The sequence below is a fragment of the Bubalus kerabau genome, chromosome 10, assembly GCF_029407905.1.
Source record: "Bubalus kerabau isolate K-KA32 ecotype Philippines breed swamp buffalo chromosome 10, PCC_UOA_SB_1v2, whole genome shotgun sequence".
Lineage (NCBI taxonomy): Eukaryota > Metazoa > Chordata > Mammalia > Artiodactyla > Bovidae > Bubalus > Bubalus kerabau.
In genome coordinates, this window is record NC_073633.1 from 91,032,548 (window position 1) to 91,049,338 (window position 16,791).

General features: G+C 42.1%; 1 protein-coding gene across 3 annotated transcripts in view; it reads left to right on the forward strand.

The window, feature by feature from the left end:
- The first annotated feature begins 2,192 nt into the window (after nucleotides 1-2,192).
- The window catches only part of YLPM1 (YLP motif containing 1), a 73,650-nt gene continuing 59,051 nt past the window's right edge, over nucleotides 2,193-16,791 (forward strand). For all 3 annotated transcript variants that reach the window (XR_008699693.1, XM_055538666.1, XM_055538667.1), the window contains exons 1-4: nucleotides 2,193-3,255; nucleotides 12,389-12,625; nucleotides 13,886-14,065; nucleotides 15,332-16,323. Coding sequence is in view for 2 of the 3 variants with exons in the window: in XM_055538666.1 (XP_055394641.1) it covers nucleotides 2,380-3,255; nucleotides 12,389-12,625; nucleotides 13,886-14,065; nucleotides 15,332-16,323 (2,285 nt within the window). In the remaining variant the exon portion in view is untranslated. The remainder of the gene's footprint in view (nucleotides 3,256-12,388; nucleotides 12,626-13,885; nucleotides 14,066-15,331; nucleotides 16,324-16,791) is intronic.

The following is a 16,791-nucleotide window of genomic DNA, read 5'->3' on the forward strand; positions in this document are numbered from 1 at the left end:
TGTTCCACCTGTTCCATCCCTTGGCTTGCAGCTGCATGACTCCATTTCTGCCTTCAGCATCACATGGCATTCTCTCTGTGTGCTGTCTTCAAATGGTCATCTTATAAGGAGACTAGTCACATTGGATAGGGGCCCATCCTACTCCTGTATGACCTCATCTTAACAAACAACACCTGGGACCACCCTATGTCCAAATGAAGTCACATTCTGAGGTGCTGGGGGTGAGGACCTAAAAATCTAAAAGGGGTGGCGGAGGAGGAACAAAATTCAACGCTTAACAGATGTGATAGTAGTGAACATCTGTTCTTGATCTCAGTGGGAAAACTTTCAATTTTTCAGTATTGTGATGTCTGCTGTAGTTTTCTTAGTAAGTACTCTGTGTATAAGATCAAGAAGGTTTCCTTTTATTTCTGACTTGCAAATCTTTTTAAAAATTAAAAGTGGATGGGACTTCCCTGGTGGTTCAGTGGCTAAGATACCGTGCTCCCCTTGCAGGGGGCCTGCGTTCCATCTCTGATCAGGGAATTAGATCCCACATGCCACAACTAAAGATCCTGCACGCCGCACCTATTACCTGACGCAGCCAAATTTATTAATTAAGAAAGTAAACAGTTTAAAAAAAATCATAAACGGAGAACTTCTCTGGTGGTTCAGTGGTTAAGAATCTTCCTGCCAATACAGGGGACACTGATTTGGTCCCTAGTCAGGGAAGATCCCACATGCAGTGCGGCAACTAAGCCTGTGTGACACAACTGTGCAGACGTCTGCATGCCTAGAGTTCGGGCTCCGCAACAAGAGAAGATGTCGCAAGGACAAGCCTGTGCATGTCAACTAGAGTAGCCCCTGCTTGCAACTAGAGAAAGCCTGAACACAGTGGGCCCCAAGGCAGCCCCCACCCGCCAAAAAAAAATGGATACTGAAATTTATCACATTCTTTTTCTGCATCTAATGAGATGATTTTCTCATTAATCATAAAAATCTTTCTCCTTAAGCCCGTTCTATAGGAAATTACATTTATTTCTATAGTTTTCAAGGAGAATTTCAATTGAAAATATTAAAATTACAAGTAAGTGGGTTTCTGAGTTGGGTAATGTTCTGCCTCTTGATCTGAACACAAGAGTGATTGGTTTGTGAAAATTCACTTAGCTGTATGTATGATTTGCAATTTTAGGTATGCACTTTATATTTCAATAAAAATTAAAAGGCACACAACTAAATTTCTATTTGAGAATGAAAAACTCTTCTGAAGGATACTTAGTTGCCCCACTTTCTACTCACATTCCCCTCCTAAGAGAGGTGAAGATCTGGGTTGTTAGGATAGAAGCAATGTCAAATCTTTAAGTGATGCAGAACTGACACGTTGACACAGTTAACAAGTCTCATAGTTTTTTGTTTTGTTTTTCAGAATTCAGGGTGTATCAGTTTTGTTTTTCAGCGATTCATTCAAGCCAAAGGAGTTCCTGTTTAGTCTTACATGAGACTGGATTATTTTCTAAATCCAATCTAGTCCTCTCTGGACAGTCTTGTTAAATGGCATTTACTCTCTTCCCCTTGGCTGATATTCTCCAACGTAAATTTTTCTGCATTGAATTATTCTAAAGAATTCCCTTTCTCCGCTTTTACAATACCTGCAGGAATTGGTGAAGATTTACATTCCGTCTTCAAAATACATCTTCACAGATTTGTTCCCAATTGGATTTTTTTGTTAGAACTGACTGAAGCCTATTCACTTAATTTGAGAACTGACATCTTTATACTTTTTCTTCTTTTCATTCAGAACCATGGTAAACATCTCCATTATTTCAAGTCTAATTTTATTCCACTCGGATATGATTCGCTACGGTTCTGTAGTTTCATTCACATAGATTCTACATATTTCTTTTTAGTGTTAGTCCTACCTGCTTCACAGGTTTTTTTTTAATTGTTGTTGTTGCGATCGTTGCTATTGTGAATGGAACCTATTTTTTTTTTTTTTTCCTCCATTCAAAAATGAACCCGCAGAGCGATAGGATCTCTACCACCGTTTTCAGCGATGAGACTCTATGGTTCTACGGGAACCTTCTACTCGCCCCGACATTATCCTAACCGGAAGAAAGATGGCAACCGAGAGTCGCTGAGGACGGGGCCGCTCTATCTCGCCTTTGTTCTCCGATCTGTGGCCACTGCGCAGGCGTAGTCGCGCTCGTACGGTACCCCAACCTTCCCGGTCGCGGGCCCAGCTCGGTAGCGCCGGCGCACTGGCGCGCTCCGTTTACACGCTCCGGGGCCTGTAGGCGCCGCGAGTTCCGGCTGTCGCCGCCGCCGCCGCCGCAGCTCCTGGAGGGTCGGTTGCGACGAGTAACGGCGCCGGGACGAGCGCCGCGCCCTTCTTCTCCCGATATGTACCCGAATTGGGGCCGCTATGGCGGGAGCAGCCACTACCCGCCGCCGCCGCCGGTCCCGCCGCCGCCTCCGGTGGCGCTTCCTGAGGCCTCGCCGGGGCCCGGGTACTCGAGCTCGACGACTCCCGCCGCCCCCTCCTCCTCCGGCTTCATGAGCTTCCGCGAGCAGCACTTGGCTCAGCTCCAGCAGTTGCAGCAGATGCATCAGAAGCAGATGCAGTGTGTGCTGCAGCCCCATCACCTCCCGCCGCCCCCGCTGCCGCCCCCACCGGGGATGCCGGGGGGCGGCTACGGGGACTGGCAGCCGCCGCCGCCGCCGATGCCCCCGCCGCCAGGGCCGGCCCTCAGCTATCAGAAGCAGCAGCAGTACAAACATCAGATGCTCCACCACCAACGAGACGGGCCTCCTGGTTTGGTTCCCATGGAGCTGGATTCCCCCCCGGAGTCGCCCCCGGTGCCGCCGGGGTCCTACATGCCTCCGTCTCAGTCCTACCTGCCCCCGCCTCAGCCGCCGCCCTCGTACTACCCTCCGGCCTCATCTCAGCCCTACCTGCCCCCCGCCCAGCCGTCCCCTTCCCAGTCCCCACCGTCCCAGTCCTACCTGGCGCCCACCCCGTCCTACTCCTCCTCCTCGTCCTCCTCGCAGTCCTATATGAGCCATTCGCAGTCCTATCTGCCCTCTTCTCAGGCATCTCCTTCCCGCCCTTCCCAAGGCCATTCTAAACCCCAGCTGCTGGCTCCACCACCACCGTCCGCCCCTCCTGGGAATAAGACAACTGTCCAGCAAGAACCTTTGGAGAGTGGGGCCAAGAACAAGAGCGCTGAACAGCAGCAAGCTGCCCCTGAGCCAGACCCATCTACGATGACTCCACAGGTAAGAAAGCTCCTGCCCAGAGCTGACTCTTACCTAGAGGGCCCTAAATGAGCTGGCCCTGGAGGCTCTACCTACTGCTTGACCTGATTCCCTCCCCCTCCCCCAACAATAACGAGCAAATTTACCCTCCAAAGGATTTCACAAAAGTCAGGGATCTGACACCCCAGCTTTATAATCCGCTAAACGTGGATTATTAGAAGAACAGTGTTTGAGGATGTTTCTAGACACCAGAGTAGTTGGGTGGATCAAGAGTTAGTTCCCAGATAACATTCTTTGATTTCCTTTAACCAGCCTTTTAGGTTTTGTTGCTGTTGCAATGGGCCTTTCTTCCCCCTCCCCCCGCACCCACAATTGTAACTTAAAATTGTATTTGAGAGGCAGCGTAAAAAAAAAAAAAGCTTCTCCTCAAAGGGCTGACACTTGAAATGAATATAAATCTTATGACCAGTTAGCTCCTTTAAAAGAAAGTTAAGGGCCACTAATAGCTGTCAATTTGCTGAGTTAATCTCAGCAAATGAAGGATGGAAATCTTGATCTAATCAGGAACGTCCTGTTTATAGATATATTTGCCATACCTAGGGAAGTCTACATATATGACCTTTTTGGGAGTCTGTTGGTCATTTCAGGAATTGACCCCATACATCCCTTTTCTCACATCACTTAAAGGTAGTTTTAAGACATGACCAATTTGCTGCATTGCATTATTGTTACCATTTACTCCAGAGTAACAGCCTTGGAATTTGGCCAAGCTGTAAAAAAAAAAAAAAAAAATTTTCATGCCATCTCTCCATTCATGAGAGAGCCCTTCTCAACTTCTGTTTGAAGTGATGCTTCCATGTCAAAGATTGATAGAGTAGCAGTAATAAATGAATTCATTTCTTAGGAAAGAAGATGAAGTGGAAGAAATCATTTGTTTTGATTTCTTAAAATAGACACTTTTAGCAATTCCTAATCTACCTAGCTTCTCTAATGAAAAGAGAATCTTTTAATCTACAAACTCAGATTTGCATATTAAAAGATTTCCAAAAGATGGGAATGCAGTATTCTAATTTTACAGTGGTTTGGCATTAGAAATTAAGAAAAGAAATGAGTTGTTTTAAGTAAGTAATATGTTGTGCTTGGCTCATCATCAGGAGAAAACAGCTGAGATGCTGGGGTAAAACAGTAGAGTGAGGGATTCTGTTAGCTTACACCAAATTGGTACCAACACGGCAGCCTGGAGGGCGGCCGTCTATGGGTTCACACAGAGTCGGACGCGACTGAAGCGACTTAGCAGCAGCAGCATCATGTTATTTCCTCAGATTCCTCTATTGTAGACAGAATTTCTCCCCCTTTACCACCCCTCTCTGAAATTTCCAGGGTTTTTTTGTTGTTATTGTTGTTGCCAAACATTCTCAGAGTTAGTCCAAGCCAAAATATGACATTTATATTCTCATCTCTACTAGACTTTCTGGCCTTTTAAAGAGACAAATGAATTGGGGGTTTTTTGGTAGTGGTGGGGGCAGATCAAGCCAGTCCTTAATATAAACATGAACACTGCTTTTCTGCTTTTGTACCCTTGTCTATGGTGAACATCTTCAGTGCTTTGACTATTCAGTGCCTCAAATACTTTGATGACAGCCAGAAAGAAAGTGGTGGAAGATGAGATTTGAGAGGTGTGAATGGGTCAGAACAAGAAGGCCCTTGCTAAGCCTCTTAAGGTGTTTTTTTTTTTTTTTTTCTCTTAAACTTCTGTCTAGAATTTATCCCAACTTCCTCAACCCTCTGATATCAGGCTGTCTATGAAGCCATGCCTCAGCTTACCCATGTGGTTTGGTTCTGTTCTGTTTAGATTATAAGTCCCTTGCAGAAAGAAACTGTCTCACCTTTTTTTTTTAATTTTTATTTTTGATTGAAGAATTGCTTTATAATGTTGTGTTGGTTTCTGCCATACAGTAATGTGAATCAGCCATAAGGATGCATATGTCCCCTCCCTCCTGAAATTCCCTCCCACCCCGCACCCCAACCCACCCCTCTAGGTTGTTACAGAGCACTGGGTTGAGCTTCCTGTGTTATACGGTAACTTACCACTAGCTATCTGTTTTACATATCATAATATGTATATGATAAAGAGTGCTACTCTCTCAATTCGTCCCACCCCCTCCTTCCCCCTCTGTGTCCAAAAGTCTCTTCTCTGTGTTCACCTTTTTATCCCCTGTAGCACCTAGGACAGTGCCTTGCAAACTGGCGGCTTTCCACAAAGATGTATTGAATAAGATACAAGAGTTGTCATGTTCTAGACTTAGGATACTTTGGTTTATTAGATAATACACATTTTCTTCATGACAGTGCCAATCCCTGACAATTAACCCTTCTTTGTTGATTCATATTTTGTTTTTGGAGTATGTCATTAAAATTTTTTTTATGATGAAAGATTTTAAATATGCACAAAAATAGAGAAAATAGTATGATCCTCCCCCCACATTACCCATCACTCAGATTCAACAAGTATCAAGATTTTGCCATGTATGCTTTACCTAAGCCTTTATTGTAGTTCTTGCTGAAATATTTTCACATGACCCTTAGATCTCACGTCATTTCACTCCTGCACTCTTAATTAATTGACGTCTTTTTTTTTAAAGGACTTTCTTCTAAGGTAAACATACATTATAACACCTGACAAAATTAACAGGTTTCTATGTATCATCTAATACTTGACCTATTTACATTTCCCCTATTGTCTCATCATACTAATCAAGATAATTCCTTGATGTTTTCCATGTTAAAATTCCCAGCTGGACTCAATAGTGTTTTGAGGGCTTGTTCAGATCGGGCTTCAGCTGAGGCGTTTTTGGACAGGGTAATTTTGTTGCAGCGCTGTACTGTGCGTTGCGGGATGTTTAGCAGCCTCTCCCTGCTAGATGCCTTAACAGCACCTGGTTGTGAAAACCAAAAATAGTTCTAGACCTTGCCAAATGTCCTGGGGGCAAAATCACTCTCCCTTAAGAACACCTGATTTAGGTCAGTCTCTCTGATTCTTTTTCTGCTCCTGCCATTGATCTTGATGAAAAATCTATGTTTGTTGTCCTTGAGAATGTCCCACGTTGTGAATTTGTCTGTTGTCTGATGGTGGTGTTTGGTTTGTTCCTCTCTCCCATGTGTTTTGTAAACTAGATGTTAACCATGAAACCCTCTTAGGTTTAAGTTCACCTTTTGGCAAGGGGACTTTGTAACCTAGGGAGCGAGGTGTACTTCTTTGGCATCCCATCAGGAGGCACTCAGTACCCGATTATCCCGTAGTGGTGCCAAGATTGCTCAGGGGGTGACAGTCCGGTTCCTCCGCTGTAAAGCTTTCCATAAATACCGCATCTAATGTTTCATTTAGTGGTTCATCGATTGATGGTCTTTGAGTAAATCATTTCTTAGTTAGAGGTCACAATGTGGTGATTTTTTTCTGCCATTTCTTCTACATTTACCATCAGGCATGTCATAAAGAAAAACTTTATCACTCATAAACTAGGGCTATTTGATTGGAAATGCAGTTAGCATATAAAGGATAAATGCTTGATAGTCTTCCATTTAATTTCTAGTTTTCATCGTAAAGTGTTGTTGATTTAATGGAATATGATTTTTGAAGAATTAACTTTTCTCTGAGTTTAAAGGACTGGCTAACTAAAATGCATACTGGTCTTTTATTTTTTCATGAACTGTAATTTATTTTTTTATTCTCAAAACTTAAGTAAAGTTGTTGACTTTGATTAGCGTTTTTAGTCATTATTTAATATTCAAATATTTGTTAACAACTGTGTACCAGGAACTGTGCTTAGTACTGGAGCGATGAGATGGTGATCAAAATAGGCAAGGTACCTGCTCTCATTGGATTTGTTCCAATGGGAAGAAAAGACATTTAAAAAGTAATTAAGAGAAGTGTAAAGCGCTATAAAATAGAAAATATCACTAGACTATGCCATAGGAATAGGAAAAGGTGAGCTTTTTTAAGTTCACCATTATAGTCACAGTGCCTTGCTCAGGATCTAACACATAGTAGATGAATAATAAATATTTTTCAAATGATTGAATATAGCCGGGAGCGCTAACCTCATTGAAGTGATCTCCCTTTGCAAGTAGTAGTTAAATGAAATCTGAAGAAGGGGTAGGAAATGACCAGATAGGAGTTCAAAGAATAAAGTTCAGTAAGGTTGACTGAAGGTTAAGGTGAGACTTCGTCTTAAGGGTAGTAGGAAGCCATTGAAGGGTTTTATATAGGCTGTTGTGCCAGATTGGCCTGTTGAATGTTCATTCTGCTTTGGGGAGAGTGGAGTCGAAAAGAGCAAGAGTGATCTAGAGAGTGATCCAGGCAGGAGTTAACAGTGGCTTGGACTTGGATGGTGATGGAGAAGATGAAAAGAAGTGGAAAGACTGGAGAAATATTTCGGTGCTAGAATCCAATTGGAGATTGAGTAGTAGTGGAGAGGGTGGCATCAGGGATGCTTCCTGGGTTTCTGAGATAGGAAACTGGGTGGATAATGGTTCCATATACTAATAGCCTACAGGAGAGGGAACAGCAGGTCTGGGGATGAAAGGAAAATGATGAGTTTAAGTTTTAGATTTACTGGGTTTAAGATCTTGAGATAAAAGATTCCAAATGGAGATGTCCAGTTGGAAGTAAGGTATGGGTTTGGATTCTAGAAGCCAGATCTGAGGGACATGATGGACTTGTGAGTCATCAGCATAAAAATGATATTTGAAGGCACAGAAATGGATGAGGTGTCCTGAGGAGTGTGTATAGAGTAAGAATCAAGTTTAAAGGACGTTGAGCCTAGCCCTGCAGAACCACAGTATCTAAGGGAACGACTAGGAAGAGAGGCCAAATAAGTAGATGGAAAATCAGGACAGCGAAGTGCCACAGAAGTGCGAGGAAGACTGTTTCTAGGAGAGAGTGGTCAGCTGTGTCACTGCTGAGAGGTCAAGCAAGATGAAGACCGTGAGTTATCTTTTGCATTTACTGACATGTAGATTATTGTTAACCTTGGCAGGAGCAGTTTCATAGTGACTGAAGCCATATTGCATTGATTTGAGGAGTGATGGAAGGTGAGGAAATGGGGATGGTGAGTATAGACAACTCTTTCAAGAAGTTTGACTGAAGGAGAGAGAGAATGTGGGCAGGGGCTGGAGGAAGAGGAAAATAAAGGAGTTTTTGGTTTTTTCCTTAAAATGGGATGAAGATTATCTGGTGACCTTAATTCCTGGAATAGACTGTGAACTTTAAAAATACTGAAAATAAATATATTTTAAGTAAATTTTTTAAATGGAAATCCATTTCATCATTTTACCGAGTCTCCTTTCCCTAAACCACTTGCTTTAGGAGTTGGCATTGAATATTTAGTGTTACAGGCATTTATCCTAATCAACCTGGATAGGAAAGGCAACCTTTCAGAATTAATCTTTAAAGCATCACATATATATACACATATATTCGTTCATTCATTCTCTGTCTCTCTGTTCCTCCTTCTTTATATTTCCCTACTTGGAGAATCACTCAGTACCTAGTTCCTTACTATACTGGTAGCAAGTAGTCAGTAAGTATTTGCTGGATTAATTAGCATCTTTTTGGTAATGGTATTTGTGGTGAATACCTCCTTACTTTTTAACTCCATTCAGTCTCTTTTTGAATGTGACATGTACTGTGTTTGTCCTCTACAAATGACCTAACATCCTATATGAAATGGAGTTGTCTGATACAATGAGATATTCAGAAGAACTGGCTACTATTTCAGCTTCTATCAAGTCCAGGCACGTTTTTATTCATTTCTAAAATAGAGATAAAGCAGCCTTCTCTGAGATCACTGAGGACATTTCTGAATGATTTCATCATCATTCATTTGTAGAGCTTTAAAGATGTGCCAGAACCTCATCCTAGGATTGAATTAGAACTGGGTTCTGTTTATTGGGTTCATATTAAATGGAAATAGACCTGCAGTGCATGCTGTCTGTAAACCAACAAGTACTTGAGCTCCTAACAAGGTTCTTAACCTTAGACTAGGTCTAAGACAAAGATAGAAAGCATGAAAATAAGGTTGGTGCAGATTGATAAAGAATCTAGATCTGAAGAATCTTCTTATCTATAGCCACTGGCTTCTAGTTTTATGAAAGATGGTTTGCATCTTTGTGTCTTTTGATAATGCTTTCAAAACAACTTTGAAAAGGGAAACTTTTAACTTCTACTTGAAAGAGTTTATCAGTTTTTTAAAGCTAAAAGACAAGCCTGTTTTTCAGTATTTTCATAGAATAATGGAAGAGAGTTGAAAATGTTTTAATACCACATTATTGTTGACTGTCATGGCAGTGTTTTGTTTTGTTTTTTTTCCGATGTTGGATAGTAAAAGTAATTACATTCCAGGAGCTGATGATTATGTGTATGATAATCAAAAAGAAAAAAACCTAGTTGTGACCCAGACTTCAAGATGGAGTTAGTGAGATGGCATTTATTCTTCCTAATGGATTGCAGCAAGTTTCAGGTCATAGAAATTAGTAGCCTAGAAGAGAAGTCTTTAGCTGATCAGCAGTCACTTACTGACGTTCTACTGTGTGCTCCAGCAGTGTGCTTAAGCACCAGGTAGGATATGAGGAAAGCATGAGACGTATCTCTCTGAAGAAAATTACATTCTGTGAATGAAAAAACAGATAACAAAACAGTATGTTTAGTGAGAAAAGAATATAATGTATGTTTACATGTGGAAAATTAGAGAGGATATACAATAAAATAGTAACAATATAGGAAATTCTGGCTATCCAAAGATAATGAATCCCAGTGAATTCAAGTAAAATGAATCTGTTTAACACAGAACCAAAAGTTTATTGTAAAAAGGAAAAAAAAGCCTTGATTTGGGACACAATCTTGAAAAATAAAGCTCAAAAATTGTAAAGAATAGCCGAGTCTTAGAGTTTATAAAGAACAAAGTTTAGATCAGGTTTCTGTACTATAATTTTTGTGACAAAATTGTATAACAACACTATACTGTCATCATTTATTTTGTTTTTGGCTATGTTGAAAAAATATTTTAGGGATTTATGCATTTTTCCAGGGACTGTTTTTCAGCCTTGGATATTCATGTCATCCTCTTTTGCAGTTCCTGTTATAAGAATTCTTTTTGGTTGTTAACTGGTAATGCTTTTGCTCCATCCTCCCCTATCGTTAATGAGGTCTGAAGTTCTCCAATATCACTTTCATAAACTCCTGCATCTTTATAATTGTAATAGAAATATATGCTGTTGTTAATTATAGAAGTATATAGGGCAGTTCATTAGTGAATATTTTAGTGTTATGACAGCTTTTTTTCCGCCTTATACAACCTTGTAACCATGGGGACTTATATAACACTGGGAAAATGAAGATCCTGTAGTTATTTCTGAGTGGTGAGTTTTTAAAGTTGATTTTGATTATTGTTTGTTTACTTATTTGTAGTTGAGTCTCTTTATATGAGGTATTTTATGTTTTATTAAGTTTTCAAGAATACTGAATTAGTGAAATCTGAACCATTGCTCCTAGTTGGGAAATATGGGGTTAGGTGTCTGTGGGCCTTTGGTCACTTTGGTTGATTGTATCAACCAGTCAGTACATAACTTTGTTTCATATGTGTTTCTGTTTAGACACCTTGTTTAATGGATACTGTTGATTCATGAACATTGAATAAACTGTTCAATAAGGGGTATGCTTTTTAAACAGAAAAATCCTCAACAAAAAGTACAGAAATATGAAAAATGTGGCTTTAAAGAGACCTTGAAAAGAGCACTCATTCACAGTTTAAGAGCTAAACAAAAAGGCCAAGCATGGCCATTTTCTGCTTCGGTTGGGAACATGCAGTTCAGGTAACTCAAATTTTTTGCCCATCTCTGAGTGTCCACAAGTGACTATGAAAGTTCCCTGAGTGTTGATTTTGGAGTTAGAGATAAATTTTAGCAAATAGGCAAATTCACAAATACAGAATCCATGAATAATGAGGATAGACTGTATCTTCTAATTTTTTTCCACATTAAACTTATTATTGTGGTTTTTAGAAAGTGAAAGCACAAAATAAGCATACAGAAAATCAAATTACAGTAATATTTGGAAGACAGAGTGAAACTTTTAAAATATATAGAAAGCATTCTGAAACAGTATATTTTCATTTATGCATGTATCCCTTGGTATGGCAAGATTAATGATAACAGGGCTTCCCTGGTCGTTCAGTGGTAAAGAATCTGGCTGCCAGTGTAGGGGACACAACTTCAATCCCTGGTCTAGGTAGATCCCATGTGTCACGGAACAGCTAAGCCCATGTGCCACAGCTGTTGAGACTGTGCTCTAGAGCCTGGGAGCTGTAACTACTGAGCCTGTGTGCTTCAACTATAGGGCCTGTGCTCCACAACCAGAGAGGTCATCACAGAGAGAGGCCCATGCACTGCAACTAGAGAAAAGCCTGCTTAGCAACACAGACCCAGCATAGCCAAAAATAAATAAATACAATTAAAAGATTTATGATACAGCAGGGGTTTAAAAGAGGGAAGGACAATGCAAAAGAGAAGACCAAGAAAGGAGGTAGGACTATTTGGTTATATTCGTTAATTATGAGACCACTATGGATAAAACTGAACAAACTAAAAGGCAAGTTAAAAACAAGTAGCTGTGAATACTAGAAGGATTTACTCTGGTCATTTTTGAGAAAGACTGCTTTCACCTCCAAAAGCATGTTTTGTTTTGTTTTTTTCTTAATGACAGTAGAAAAGTATATTGAACTAATATGTATGAGTTAACTTCAGTTCAGTTGCTCAGTCGTGTCTGACTCTCTGTGACCCCCTGAACCACAGCACGCCAGGCCTCCCTGTCCATCACCAACTCCTGGAGTTTACCCAAACTCACGTCCATTGAGTCGGTGATGCCATCCAACCATCTCATCCTCTATCATCCCCTTCTCCTGGTTTAACTTAATTATATATATTTGGGGGGGGGGGGATGGAAAGATCTTGTTTATTTGCTTTTTTCAGTTCAGCTTTGCCTTTTATTATGTGGAAGTACGTGAACACAAACACAGATGTAGCTCTCTGTCAAAACCAAATTGCAGATATATAGGATTGTCAATTAAAATTCTTAAAAAAAAAATGGTTTCTGTTGTAGGAACAGCAGCAGTATTGGTATCGACAGCACCTGCTTAGTTTGCAGCAGAGGACAAAAGTGCATTTGCCGGGACACAAAAAGGGTCCTGTTGTAGCAAAGGATGCAGCTGAGCCAGTGAAAGAAGAAGTTACTGTACCTGCCACCAGCCAAGTACCAGAACCCTCTGCATCTGAGGAGCCCCCATTACCACCCACTAATGAAGATGCAGCACCTCCTCTCCCACCTGAGGAGCCCCAGGTAACCATGAAATTAATTACTTGGTATTTTTAAATTATTCAGCTTTTTTTCTGACTCATATATATATATATATATGTGTGTGTGTATATATATATATATATACCTTTGTTTTAAATGGATATATTTTTTCATTTTTAAGTGCATATAAAATTTCCTTTGTGGAATAATCAGATGTATGCCTCAAGGGATTTAGAAAAGAACCTTTTTTTCATGGTTTAAGTGAAGAATTAGACACTCTTCTGAATTGAGTATCTCTAAGCACTAAAGGGATGCCAGGGTGGATGTTTTCATGTTGATGGCACAGGGCAATAATTTAAGAGATTCAGCTTTATTGTCAAACTGCCTGGGCTGTAGTCCAGGCACTGGTACTTACTGGTGGTGACTCTGAGCAAGTTAGTTCACCATTCTATGCTTCAATATCCTCATCTAAAAAATGGGCATATTTAAATTGTAGCTTTCTTATAGAGCCATTGAAGCATTAAATGTGATAATCCTTGAAGCTTAACCTACTGGCTGGCACATGGAAAGTCCTCAGATTGGTCCAAAGGTCATTGTTCTCCCAAGAGCCTTATGTAGAAACATTAATGAAACATAATGATTACACTGTAGTCAGCTGGTGAAAAGTGACTTAACGGTGAAAAAGAGGTTTCTCATATAGTGGAAAGGACACTAACTGTGGATTACTTTCTGCTGGGGAAATGGTTATCCTATTGAGGAACAGTGAGGTGATTATTACAGCAAAGACTGTGGGATTTGTAAATTCCTTTGTGTTAGTATTCATGATCACAGGATAAGACACTAAGATTTTAACACAACTAAGTATTTTATCTAAAGATAGAATAGCTTTTCTCAGCCAGAGTTGCAGGGATTCTGGACTTGATGATACCATACTGCTGCTGCTGCTAAGTTGCTTCAGTCGTGTCCGACTCTGTCATAGACCGCAGCCCACCAGGCTCCCCCATCCCTGGGATTCTCCAGGCAAGAACACCGGAGTGGGTTGCCATTTCCTTCTCCAATGCATGAAAGTGAAGTCGCTTAGTCGTGTCTGAGTCTTCAAGACCCCATGGACTGTAGCCTACCAGGCTCCTCCGTCCATGGGATTTTCCAGCCAAGAGTACTGGAGTGGGTTGCCATTGCCTTCTCCTGATACCATACTATTATAGCATAATACTTTATTGCATATTCATGTTTCTTGTTTATGACTTAGAATAAAGCTGTTTATGGTTAGAATAAAGCATACCCCCCTCCTTTCACCTTCAGTCTGAGGACCCGGAAGAAGATGCCAGGTTGAAGCAGTTGCAGGCTGCAGCCGCACACTGGCAGCAGCACCAGCAGCATCGAGTTGGCTTCCAGTACCAGGGAATAATGCAGAAGCACACTCAGCTCCAGCAGATCCTGCAGCAGTACCAGCAGGTTATACAGCATCCGCCACACATCCAGGTGAGAGCTTCCCTCACGGACATGTGGAAAGTTGTCCCGGATGTTTAAGGGATTTGTTTCTCATGAAAGAGATTTAAATGTGATGAAGGAAAAGTATCAGATGTTCCCCCTGGAGTGCCCAAGTAGTTACTTGTCACATTTGTCACCTGTGGATTTTAAAAGATAACACACTACTGTCTGTAAAATAGGTAAACACTAAGGACTTAGTGTAGAGCACAGGAATTATATTCACTATCTCTTTTGAAAAAGAGTGTGTGTGTGTGTGTGTGTATAGCCGAGCACCTGATATACAATATCATTAATTAACTATACTTCAGTTTAAAAAAACACAGGGAATTCCCTGGCAGTCCAGTGGTTAGGACTCTGAGCTTTCACTGCTGAGAGTGTAGATTCAATTCCTGGTCAGGTAACTAAGGTCCTGCAAGCTGTGCAGACTGCCTCCCCCCCCCCCAAAAAAGAGAAAAGAACCAGAACTTCCTATGTTGCTTCAAGTTAACCTGTGTTTTGCCTAAAAAATATGACAAGCAAAAATCTACTGACAAGATCAAGGCAACCACCCCAGAAAGCCTGTGCAAATACACCACAAAAGATGAAGTGACTTAGATCCTTGTATGTCTTGTATCTTTGAGGTATAAACTTACGTCTATAACAGATCATTTTCAGTAATAATATTAAAATGATCCATATGTAATATTAAAAACTGCTGAGATAGGTGTTTGCTTTAGTGATTAGTTGATTTTTTTTAAGCATATCCTTTTATTTTTTTTTAATTGATTTATTTTTGGCTGTGCCTGGTCTTTGTTGCTGCATAGGCTTTCTCTAGTTGCAGAGGACGGAGGCTGCTCTAGCTGCGATGCGTGGGCTTCTCACTGCGGTGGCTTCTCCTGTTGCAGAGCACAGGCTCTAGGCACATGGGTTTCAGTAGCTGTGGCACGTGGGCTTTGTTGTGGGCATGTGGGATCTTCCCCAACCAGGGATCAAGCTCGGGTCCCCTGCATTGTCAGGCAGATTTCTTACCCACTGCGCCACCAAGGATGTCCAGTTGATTTTTTTTTTTGACTCGGTGATAACTTACATAATTAAGTTAAGAGGAGAAAGGCAAATGGTCATTGTTGAAGGGATTTAACAAGCATATCCTTAGCCTTCCTTAGTCTTGTGGTCCAAGTTCCTAAGGCTTCAAATGCCCTTGACTCCTTGATATTTCAGCTTAAAATTACTTCCCTTCTGTGAATGTCTTAACAGTCATTTGCATGCCTCTGTTTGTAGACCATGTCCGTAGACGTGCAGCTGCGGCACTACGAGATGCAGCAGCAGCAGTTCCAACACCTCTACCAAGAATGGGAGCGGGAGTTTCAGCTGTGGGAGGAGCAGCTCCACTCCTACCCTCACAAAGATCAGCTCCAGGAGTATGAGAAGCAGTGGAAAACGTGGCAGGGACACATGAAAGCCACTCAGACCTATCTCCAGGACAAAGTCAGCGCCCTTCAGAACGTGAAGAACCAGTACATGGGGAACATGTCCATGCCACCCCCATTTGTCCCCTATTCTCAGATGCCTCCGCCCCCGCCAACGATGCCCCCACCGGTATTGCCACCGTCGCTGCCACCGCCGGTGATGCCCCCGGCCCTGCCGTCAGTCCCACCACCTGGCATGCCCCCACCCGTGATGCCACCGTCTCTGCCGAGCTCTGTGCCCCCGCCAGTGATGCCTCCGTCTCTCTCTTCCGCGGGGCCGCCGCCCGTCCTCCCCCCACCTTCCCTGTCCTCGGCAGGGCCGCCGCCCGTGCTTCCACCACCTTCTCTGGCTTCGACCGCCCCTCCCCCTGTCATGCCCCTCGCCCCACTCTCTTCGGCCACACCTCCTCCAGGCATCCCTCCCCCCGGAGTTCCCCAGGGGATGCCTCCTCCCTTGACAGCGGCCCCAGTTCCACCTGCCTCCAGCTCCCAGAACTCACAAGTTCCCGAGAAACCTCGACCAGCACTGCTGCCCACCCCTGTGTCTTTTGGTTCAGCCCCACCCTCGGTTTACCACCCTCCACTGCAGTCAGCCCTTGGCCCATCAGACCAAGTGAATTCCAAAGCTCCTCTGAGCAAGTCTACTCTGCCGTACAGTTCGTTCTCATCCGAGCAAGGACTTGGGGAGTCCTCAGCTGCTCCATCTCAGCCACTCGCCACAGTCAAGGATATGCCAGGGAGGTCAGGTGGACTGCTTCCAGATCCTCCTAGAAGCAGTTACTTGGAAGGTCCAAGAGGCCCAAGGTAGGTCTGCCTTTTTATTTGGGGAGGGGGTGGGAAGGGGTGGGGGGTGGATGGTGGCTGTTTTGCTGCTGTAGGTTGAGTAGGCTTTTACATTCCTTTTGTACTTTTATATATATTCCTGATTTACGATGCATAAATGTTAGTATTATTCACTCATTAGACATGGCATAATGAAATCTGGAAATGGCAACATACCCCCTTTCCTTGATGTCACTGCTTTTATCCTATGTGTAGAGATTTTATTCCAGGATGAATGTGGTGGTTTTAAAGTAATGCTTACCAATTTCTTTGTGACTTTGACTTTCAGCTTCAAAATCATTATTTATTTATTGATCTTTTTTACTCTTTGTTGATTTGACAAAAAACTGGATTGGTGACTTCTTTTTGTGAGATGATCTGCTAGCTGTTAGAGATAAAAATGAATAAGTATCTAGTGAAATAGGCAGTGAAATTTAAGGGTAATCAGGA